This window comes from Pararge aegeria, chromosome 17 (genome assembly GCF_905163445.1).
Source record: "Pararge aegeria chromosome 17, ilParAegt1.1, whole genome shotgun sequence".
In the NCBI taxonomy this organism is placed as follows: Eukaryota; Metazoa; Arthropoda; class Insecta; order Lepidoptera; family Nymphalidae; genus Pararge; species Pararge aegeria.
Window position 1 is genome coordinate 3,949,571 of NC_053196.1, and position 11,305 is coordinate 3,960,875.

Below are 11,305 nucleotides of genomic sequence, written 5' to 3' on the forward strand. Positions count from 1 at the left end.
ACCAACAAGACTAGAGAAGAGTTTTCAATTAAAAATCCTCAGTACCAGCCCATAGTTAAAGACAAAATTATTTAGCTCTTCAAAGCATACGAGAATAGTGGTTTTAAAAATTTTACTGTTCTAATGCTATTAACAACTATTATCCTCTGCAGTTTGACCATGACTATTCTGTCAAATTTTTTATCTTTCCACACAGACAAACTTTAGGTATATACTGTTCAAATAGGCGTGACTGCAAGTTCAAAGACTTCCTTTGGTTACTTAGTCTTTTTTTAAGTGTTTTAAGACCATAAATAGAAATAAATGTAGTTTATGATTATACATGTATAAATTTACAATTTACAAAAACATTACAAAAACTACATTATTTTCAAAAAGTTTGCTGCTGACATTTTTTCCATAACTAATCACGAAAAAAAAACAACTTATTAAGTTACGTAATTGACGAAATAAAAGATTTTCATTAAACTACATCAAATGAAAGCTTACGATCTGTCTACATCGAATGACATTATGCCGCCAAAAATTCCTTTTGCAGCTCTAGTGCATTTTTAATACAATAATAATAAATATACTACAACTTTGCTAGAGTCTGAATCAACTTTAATAGCAACTAAGACTATTATCTCTTATCATGCATGACCTTAATTCATCATTAAACATTGTCTACTTTCAAATATTGCTCTACCCTAAATAATAATTTCGTAATATGACAACATTACAAGATAAAACTTATAATACCTCAAAAGACAAGTATCTAGTTTTATTAATTCTATTTTCACTATTTAAACCTGTCAGATCAACAGCATTCTGAAGTTGTTGTTTGTTGTGTGACAAGTCTCCTTGTCACACAACAAACAACTGTCTCGTTGCCATCAAATTTTTTCCAATATAAATTGAATATTAACATAGCTTTCATAATGAGGTTTGACTACCAAGATTTAGTATTTCTATACTTCTATTTGGTTACTGATAGGTATCACAATGGAATCCTAATTCACTTAGCATTATGCATTTCCCATTAGAGTGATAACAAGCTGCAGTTAGCCTTCACAACGTCCAACTTGTAATCAAACCTAAACTATATTGTGTCTACATTGTGTTTTAATTTTCAGTATTTTTTGTGATGAGTTTATTATAATAGTATGCGTCAATATACAAAATGTCTTAAAAAGATGACTGAATGATGAAAATAAATTATTTGCATAAATAGCTCTTTATCTTTTATATATAGAAACTTTCTGGGAATCTCTGGATTGACCTGGCAAGTAATCCTGTAAAGTTTGGTGACGATCAGAGCACTCCTATTTTTGAACTGTCAAATACAGCTTTAATTTACTATGATGATATTCTATTGTTGGGTGTACATGGGTGTAGATAATGATCTTCACCCGCTCGAGAAGAGAATAGAAGAGAATGAATACGGAGAGAAATAAATGATTTAATATATTATGAGACTTAAATTAAAAATTTAATGATGTAAGTTTATTGTTTAAATAAAATAAAGCAAAATCTAGCCCGGCAAAGCGGGCTGGGTACGCTACTTATTAAATAAATAAATAAATTTATGTATATTATATGTATACATACATCAATTTATTTATTTATTTTATATTGTTCTATTTAAACTGTTTATTTGAACACCACAATGAGTTAAGATAACCACCATTATGCCTTAACCCCTTTGTTTTGAGGAAGGGGACCTGTGATGTGTAGTGGGCCAGTAATGGGGTAATATAATGATAATGATCTATATATAATACTACTACTACAGCTGGTAAGTCACTTTATAATTGAAGATATATTTTCCATTTATATAGGGCTGTTATAAAATCTAAAATCTTTGTGCTACCTGATCAGGTGGAAAGCGGCATATAGCCATCATCTCTTGGGTGAACTCCTCCAATGTGATGTTATGGTTTATGTAAGTGATGAAAACATCACCACTGTAGACAGTCTTTACTCGTACGTCCGTCACATGATTGTCCTGGCCAACCAGTTGACTCGGCATCATGACACAATTATTATCACCAATTATCTGAAATGATATGATAATGTATTGCAGTAAACCATTTATAGACATTTATACTATACAAGTCTCTTTAGATTTACTAGCTTTAGCATAATTCAATTCAATTTGTATCTGTGGCCTTATATTTTTATACCAAAGCTAACCTAACTAAAGAAAATTGGGTGCCCAACAATACCTCAACTTTTCATTCAGCAAAGTATTTAGGTACTCTAGCACTTGTCAGATTATATGCTTTAAACAGTGAAAAGTAGTATTTGGTATTTAGTAAAGTTTTCATCTATACACTGTAAATTCACATGTACCATTAGATTTATAGTATTGTTTGTGAATATGGGTGTGTAAGTATCGATATAATTATGTAAAAGAAGTAGTGAAAGGTTTTGTTACATTGATTTACGAAGACAAGGAGTCTTCATAAAAAGTATGTAAACAATCAAACTACTCACATTTATTCGATTCATTAATTCAACAGATAAATAATGTACAATATCAGTGCTGTAAACGACATTGAAAACGATAAATTACTCATTAAAACAAACGCTCATTCCCAAATCTCAACTCCTATGGTTTCGATCTATATGGTTTCTTTACATAACCTATTCATACATACAATGAAAATTATAACGTAATTTCTGATGAACGATTTTTGTGTGAGCCCAACGACGTATAGTTATGTGGTTTACTTCCCGTTTCGGCACCTATAATAGTTGTTAAGGTGTAATATCGCACCGAACATTCCCATAACGTGAATCATTATAATGGGCACAAAGTAAACTTTTGAATGTATATCGCTTTAATGTTATAGAATTGAACGTTCACGGTCTACAAAGCACTATTTAATTTACAAAATTAATAAGAAATTATCATACAATTACCTATTTAACTAAAAAGTGGTATCAACAAAAGTTTTGACACAACAACATTGGCCTGACAAATTGAGTGACGTTATAGTTTTGACAGTTTGTACGTTAAGGAAACCACAGATTACAATTCAAATATCTTTGAATTATTCGAAGACAAAGAAACAAGGAAAGAAAGGAAATGTTGGAGTAAGACACTTCACTAACGTTTAATGCTTCCGTGAAACATGTTAGAGGTTGTCCTCTCAAAATAATGAAACAGTTGTGGTGCAACTTATTTAAAGATATGAATAAAATTACGTCAACGCTGGTTGCAATTTACTTTTTGTAAACCTGATATAGTCACAGATCAGACTTTAATTAATAAAAAATAATAATTACAAACTAATATTACGACTTATATTTATAACAAATTTTAGCCATCTAACAGGCATCTTATGGGCATGGGACTCAATGTGCTGGCGCTATTGCCCCTTTGAATTGCTAGACTTAGCCGTTGGGCTAAAAAAGCACCAGCTCTGGGTCACCTGATATTGTCATGTATCTGGCCTTAGTCTGGACAATGTCGTAAAATACTTGAATCCATACCGTTACAAAAATGAATAAAAAGTGGGCAATCATCAATGCTGTCATCTGTCATGTCACTTCAGAGTTGACATTTGTGAACCCAAATTCATTGCATTTATCGTTATAAACGAATTTGTCTTCAATTTATCATTAAATTACACATTCAAATTATAATTTTGTGTTTTAAACTTTGTGTTCAGCCATGGTAAATTTACTTCAGTCAAAACCTTTGTGGCTTTTAAGATATAAATATTTGTTATGATGACTAATACTTGTGCTATTTAGGAAAACTTGTATATTTTATGAATATGTATTAAATTACAGACAGAACAACAGATGGATTGCGCTTTAGATTTAATGAGGAGGCTGCCTCCTCAGCAGATTGAGAAGAATTTAACCGATTTGATTGATTTGGTGCCGAGCTTGTGCGAGGACCTGCTGTCGTCTGTCGACCAGCCACTAAAGATCGCACAGGACCGAAGTAACGGGAAGGATTACTTGCTATGCGATTACAATCGAGATGGCGACTCATACCGGTCTCCTTGGTCGAACACTTACGATCCTCCACTTGAAGATGGGTCAATGCCCTCAGAGAGATTAAGAAAGCTAGAGATCGAAGCGAATCATGCTTTCGATCAGTACAGGGAAATGTATTTTGAAGGTGGAGTCAGCTCTGTCTATTTATGGGATATGGATCATGGGTTTGCAGGTGTGTTTAACTAAACTGTTTTTATGTAAGTGTGAAGAACCATTCAAGTTCAATTGAAATATTTGCATAGCACAATATTTTTGTGAAACATATGTATATGAACTCAATTTATTGAGCTAGTGTCTCTATTGGTTTTATTTTAATGTGGTTATGTTAAATCCATCTTAGTTGTGGAAGTTTCACTGAATGGGTGAAATCATATTAAAACAATATAGAGCTCAACTATTATGCATAACAATATAGTAAATCAATATAGTACTCTATTTCTTAGACAGTCTAAGTCATCATTCTTCTGGCTACTACCTATTTGGGGATGGCCCTTCTGATGTCATTTCTGGCCTCTGGTTAAGAGTTGTTATAGATTTGGACACAATTCTAGTCTAGATGGTTAATGGGAGTTCTCTGCCTCTTGCCTTTGTATGTAGCCATTATGTAGCCATTATGCTTTTGTCTCTACACAATCTCATTATCAATCACAACGTTTTTTATCCACGTCTCTGATACGTACCGCTAATGTTGAACACCCTCCCGGCAACTGTGTCTCCTGCCACATATAATTTGAGTACCTTCAAGGCTAGAGTGAATAGGCTTTTTCTAGGCAAGAGTGGTCCAACCTAGACCTCATCATTGCTTTCTAACGGGCATAATTGTCGTCAAGCGCTGGACTATCTTTAATAAAAAAAAAACCACACAATCAAGTTTCCTGCATCTTAAAATAACAAAATATTTATTTCACTTGGGCAAATACATGCTCACATTCAATGTTAGAACAGTAATTATTTGCTGAAGCATGCCTACTGTAACATTCTTAAGACTTAAATTATAGGTTGTGTAAAGACAGATTTCTAATTTTTTATCAGGTGTGATTCTAATAAAGAAAGCTGGAGACGGCTCACAGAAGATAAAAGGCTGCTGGGACTCCATACATGTGGTTGAAGTGGTAGAGAAGAGCTCAGGAAGGAATGCCCATTACAAGTTGACTTCTACCGCTATGCTTTGGCTTCAGACCAATAAAGAAGGAAGTGGGACCATGAATCTTGGCGGCAGTTTAACAAGACAGGTAATGATGTTGGAAATGGTGTTTATAATGAATACTCATCATCATTAGCATAAATAATTCATATTATTTCTAAAACAATACATTAAAAAAGAAACAAAAAATTATTGATAGGTAAGAAAAATGCACTATAACTAACTCAATATACTCCTATAATCATACAATTACACAACTGAAAAATGTTTGTGTGATGAACATGAATGTTTTTCAGTGTCTGGGTGTTTATCTGTATATTATAAGTATTTATGTGTATTATATTAATAAAAAAATATTCACCAGCTATCTAAGTACCCATAACACAAGCTACGCTTACTTTGGGGCTAGATGGCTATGTGTGTATTGTTGTAGTATATTTATTTATTTGTTATATTGATCTGTTCTCAGGCAGAGCAAGATTCAACTGTTAGCGATGTAACCCCTCACATTGCTAACATTGGTCGCATGGTGGAAGACATGGAGAACAAGATAAGAAACACACTGAATGACATTTATTTTGGTATGTACTTTCTTGTTTTAAAACATTTATTCTTGTCGTAATATATTTATACTATAATATTCAATTTCTTTGCCTACACTCAAATTGATATAATCTGTATTAGTAATTATAGTTAGTATTATAATTTTCATATTGTAACAGCCGATTCTGACAACACAGTGAGCAACAACCCTGCTTCCTATCTCCAAGGCTGTGGGTTCGATTCCCACAGCTTTAAAATGTTTGTGTGATGAACATGAATGTTTTTCAGGATACTACCTATTGCTCGCGACTTCGTCTGCGTTTGTTTTTGTTTTTTGATGTGGCGTTCAATTTTGATGTAGTTCTAAATTAATTTAAAGTATTCAGTATCGCTAAGCCTTAAATGAGCGGTTTGCTGTCCGCTGAGGAGTTCTGTCCTCAATCTCCAAAAACATTCATCAGATCTACACAAAGTTTGGGCAAAATTAAACACATATTATAACCTCTATAGTACAAAAATAATTATTTAAATCTGTTATAATTTGTCGTAGTTATTCATCCCCTCTCCCAAAGGAACCGATCTTAATGTTAGGTTAAAAAGTATTCTATATTACTTCTAATACTTCCAAGAATAAGTGTACTAAGTTTCATGAGGATGGGTTAAGTAGATTTTGCGTGAAAGCGTAACAAACAAACTTACATTCACATTTATAATATTAGCATTTATGTGTATTATTTGTAAAAATATTCATCACTCATCCTAGTACCCATAACACAAGCTACTCCTACTTTGGGGCTAGGCGGTGTTGATTGTCGTATTGTATTTATTATTATAGGTCACCACAAGCTGTGTCATATCATAAAGCTAGTTAGAAGGGGGATTTTGGAAATTATTATAATCACAAACTCTTTAACTAATTTTAATATTTGAAATTATGTTTTCACATATAGCCCGTAGTTATGTGTGTGCATATTACGGAGTAATGTGCGTTTTTAATTATGGAAATTAAATATCACTTGCTGAACTGGTAAGGGATAACATTCTGAGGTAACATGCTTTCATAAGAATTCTTTGTAATTTTCTCAAATGCGTGTGAAGTCTATCAATACTCTTGGCCAGAGTGGTGGACTACGGCGTTTACTCTTCTCATTCTTAGAGGAAATCCTTGCCCTGTTGTAGGCCAATAATTGGTCGACGATGATGATAGCGAAATTGATAATAATATAAGAAAATATATCCCGGGGCTAACTTAATAGTGAGCTCTGCTTAAACTAAGGTTCATTTGGAATCCTCCTAGCTTAAGTTATAAGTTAACGATTGAAGGTATCATCACAATAATGGAAACAGATACGTGCTTGTGATAAGCCGATGAACTCTGTCCCTTATAGGCAAAACAAAAGACATAGTAAACGGTTTGCGTTCGACGGTGCCAGCCAACGTGGAGCGTCAGAAGGCAGCCTTGCAGCACGACTTGGCAGAAGCGCTGCTACAACGCCGGCAGACCACTCGCGCAGACTGAGAACAAGTTCACTCAGAATCTGGTAATAACACTATATACTTACTAGCTTCTGCCCGCGACTTCGTCTGCTCGGACTTCAGAATTGGGTCTAAAGCTTCGCTCGTTAAAATTTTTGTATCTTACCACGGAAACTATTTGAGAGATCGCTCGAAATTTTTCAAAAAAGTTCCGGTAGTTGGGAGTTTTTGAAATTTTCTCCTCTTTCAGAATTTAATTGAAATTTCTGAAATATTAATAGTTTATGTAATAACTTTATAACTTAGCAATTTTTTATTTGCTAATACATGCTTCTGCCACATTTTTCTAGGCGTCATTCCGGATCCAATGAGCTACCGCACATAATTTTAAGAGCAGTATCTGTATTTTGTACCATTTTCAACCTGTCGACTAGAGAGAGCCCAAATTATTCGTATTTTGGATTGTTCTTAATGGTAATATTTTTTATTTACAGATGAGTCGGAGATTTTGGGTTAAATTTTAACAACGACATCTACAGGTCATAAGAAAGAAATTGTTAAACTTGTAGGTCTCTATAAATGTTACACAATAATAGATAAATCAGTGTCAATACATACACAAATAAATAATTATATTTCACGTTTAGCTTGTATGTCCCTTAGGGTGCTTTATAAGTTCACATAATCAAAGAAATTAATCGTTAGATATTTCCTTACATAGCTTTTATGGAATAATTCCATATTTTGTAAACGATATATCGATATTTTTGGGAGATTTCGATATATCAGTATGAAATATGTAGCCATCAAGGACGATATTTAGTGTAGTGACCAGTGGCGTGCACTGGGTTTCTTACGAGGGTATGCATACTTTAAAAAATTCACCTCCTAAACGAGCTATATATGAATTTAAGGGTAGGCAGTGCTTTTGTGCATGTATGGAGTGCACGCCTCTGATAGTGACCAAAGCACTTGCATTAGACTTGGGTTCTATTCGTTAAATCAAATTGCGGACACTTCGATCATTGGTCACTTTTTTTCTTTATCTCAGAAAAAAAGTGACTGGCTTTTGCCCGCGGCCTCGCTTACATTAAGTTCAATATTTGATTTGGTAAATTTTAACTACAAAGGTTTAAAAAAATGTCTTTCTTGCAACAAGACATTTTATATAGAAAAATATGAGCGTAAATTATTTAAAAAATAACAAGCGTTCCTATAAATTTTCATCCCCTACTTGATGCCTTTGTAGTTGGAATTTTTAAAATTTGTTAAACACGTATTTCTTTATTTTTAATCGAAAACCTAAAATCAAAGTTTCATGGATGTAACTTGAAAAATAAATTGATAAATGAAGGATTTTATACAAACTTTCATCCCCCTTAGGGTTAGAATTTTCAAAAACCCTTTCCTAGCGGTTGCCTACGTTGTAATAACTATCTGTGTGCAAAATTTCAGCTCGATCCGTCAAGTGGTTAGAGCTGTGCAGATCAGTCAGTCAGTCACCTTTGCCTTTTATATATATAGAAAATTATAGTTATCTGTAGTCTTTAAAAATATTGAATATAAATTTTAATATTATTTACGTATACCTAGGACACACAATCCGGTTAGTTAGTTCCTGTTTCGAGAAAGAGTTGAACCGCCGAATCCAACTAGGTCGGCATTCGGGAAATTTCGTGACATATTTTCGTTACCTCAGACTGAACAAAGCAAAGTTCTCGAAACGTGCTCGCTAACTTTAGGTCTCACAAAAATGTTCTGAGGCACTCAGAGAGCGATCTAGAGAGCTCTGAGTATATTTACGTGATCAAATTAAGTATGTGGAGATCCGTAGAAGAACCAGAGCTATCGACATAGCTCAACGAGTCGCGAAACTGAAGTGGCGGGGCACAGATAGACGTTTGGGTCTCAAACAGTGGCGTACACTGGGTATCTTGCCAGGGTACCCAGTGTATGCATACAACAGGAAAATTGCATAAATGGCGAAGTGCATGTATGTAGTGCACGTCACTGGTCCCAAGGTGCTGGAATAGCGATCTCGCTGCGCTAAACGCAGCGTTGGCACACCCCCATCAATCCATCCAATCACATGATGTCATTTGTCCACTCCAAATGACATCAAATAGTAGCAGAGAGCCGCTGGACGCAAGCAGCACAAGACCGCGGTTTTATGAAACTCCCTATAAATTAATAATTGTTAAAATCGTAAATATTCACGATGTTAACAATTATTAATATTTAATTGTCAAGTGGTCATTGTTATGTCAACATCTGAGGATATTTCGGAGTCGGAGCGAAACGTGCCGACAGAATAAATTGTCGATGATCTGTTTGGTGTGGAGTATAAAGATTGCAGAAATTATAAATTTCACCATACAGATTCTCCTGCTTTTCGCAAATTTAGCTTTATATCATGAAATTCCGCAAAGTAACGACTGTTTCTATCCAATTACTAAGTATTACCCACGCACACTCATATTGCAAATCTGACTAGCAAACTAACGAAGAAAAACGTTTCACCAAATCTTAGGTGAATCCTATTGGCCAAAGGTGGATGTAAGCCTAGGAATATTCTTAGATTAGGCGTTTCTTATTAATGTATTGACTTTTTCGGCGTTAGTAAAAACGGGAATTAATGTATTCTATAGCACTCAATGTATAAGCATACATTGAGTGCTATAGAATACCGTAAGTAAAGATCACTAGACCGCGTTCTTACTTCAACCACGTTTTGTTCGTAAAACTTTATTGCATTCACATTAAAAAAAAACAATTTAATTAATTACGTTTACTATGAATGCACTCATCTGACAGATTGAGAAATTTAAGCGTGGAAATATCTAACGAATATTAGTCTTTGCACTTGATATTTAAATATTGTTTTTTTTATTATTTTCATTCTACAGTAACTAAATTAATACAATCAATTAATAGTGAAAAAATAAGAGAAATTAAAAATGGCTTTGCTTTTTAGAATTTCCACGGTGTATAATAAACATCCTATAGCGAGTGACAGCGGCGCGTTGCGGTAGCGGTGTCAATTCAATCAATTGGGGTCATCGGAAAAAATATTTTAATAGATACGTAATTTGATCAGCTGTTATATTTGTAAATTGCAGAAGTTAATGTTTTATTTATTTTATGTAGTTAATTATAATTATTTTGAATAATGCTTAGATTTACTGTAGATCGGATAGATCGAAGGGGCTGTCTATGTTCGACGATTCAAAAAATCACTATACTATATCATCACTCTTTATGTAAAGTACATTTTAAAAGTGAATAAAACAAGTGTTTCAAAAAAAGTTAAAAAAGAGGTGTTAAATAATGTTTTATTTTTTTTTTTATTTCTTTGAAAAATTCTTTACGGTAAATAGTAAAGTTATTTACAAAAAAAAAAACAATTTAGAAAGAATGTGCTAGTTAAACTTTTAACCGCGCCCCCGTGGGTACGTAAAAGGTCGCGCTGTAAGAACACGTGCGAGTGTGAAAAGGATACTACCTACCTACTACCTACTCTATATGACAATTCCCCATACATTTGTGCATATCGCGCGATTTTTCGCTAGTCGCGCGCCGCTTAACTCCGCTACCCATGGCAAACTACATTAGTATACATATATTTCAGTCGCTAGACGCGTCACTCCGCGCGATAATATACAGACTTTGCCACACTCAAATATTTATGAAACATTACATTAAATCAACCTAAGGTAATTTCAGACTTTTTTTTTTTCAGCAACACGTATTTGACCTACCAGATTCTACCAGTATTATCAGATTACATTTTGTGAAATTTAACTTTACGCAACACGGCGTTGTCATTCGATTGATTAGGTCACATCCAATGATTAAAATATGAAACTCCTGCTATGCATTTTGCCTGTGTAATTGAATCGTTTATTTACATTTTTAGCCCAAAATGATGTTAAAATTATAAGATAATTTTATAAATCTTAAATTGCATTTTCATTATTTAGTCTATATTTATTGTAAATTAGAAAATGGTATTATAAATAGTTAAGGTATACTGTTAAACAATAAGGAATCAGTGTATTAACTGTATTTAAAATAATTGTACCTACTTACAACAGCAACATGACATTATTTTGTGTTGCTATAAGGCGATGTTAGGCGGTTCATGAA

The 11,305-nt window shown here is 33.6% G+C and overlaps 2 protein-coding genes across 2 annotated transcripts in view; one reads left to right on the plus strand and one right to left on the minus strand.

Annotated features, from left to right (window-relative positions):
* Nucleotides 1-2,936, minus strand: part of LOC120630930 (atypical protein kinase C) — a 305,109-nt gene extending 302,173 nt beyond the window's left edge. Inside the window, exons 1-2 of the mRNA XM_039900280.1 lie at nucleotides 2,908-2,936; nucleotides 1,853-2,038 (exon numbers count right to left, since the gene is read on the minus strand). Coding sequence (XP_039756214.1) covers nucleotides 1,853-2,014 — 162 coding nt within the window. The 5' untranslated portion in view covers nucleotides 2,015-2,038; nucleotides 2,908-2,936. The remainder of the gene's footprint in view (nucleotides 1-1,852; nucleotides 2,039-2,907) is intronic.
* Nucleotides 2,937-3,554: 618 nt separating this feature from the next.
* Nucleotides 3,555-8,343, plus strand: LOC120631188 (F-actin-capping protein subunit beta). Its single transcript, XM_039900662.1, has 6 exons — nucleotides 3,555-3,664; nucleotides 3,784-4,168; nucleotides 5,029-5,228; nucleotides 5,610-5,721; nucleotides 7,072-7,224; nucleotides 7,654-8,343. Exons 1-5 carry the CDS (start codon nucleotides 3,662-3,664, stop codon nucleotides 7,200-7,202), a joined length of 831 nt encoding a protein of 276 aa, XP_039756596.1. The 5' UTR covers nucleotides 3,555-3,661; the 3' UTR covers nucleotides 7,203-7,224; nucleotides 7,654-8,343.
* Nucleotides 8,344-11,305: the final 2,962 nt, after the last annotated feature.

Coding starts and splice junctions, on each gene's coding strand:
- LOC120631188 (XM_039900662.1), top strand. Junction 5,229..5,609: donor GCGGCAGTTTAACAAGACAG/GTAATGATGTTG, acceptor ATCTGTTCTCAG/GCAGAGCAAGATTCAACTGT. Junction 5,722..7,071: donor ACTGAATGACATTTATTTTG/GTATGTACTTTC, acceptor TGTCCCTTATAG/GCAAAACAAAAGACATAGTA.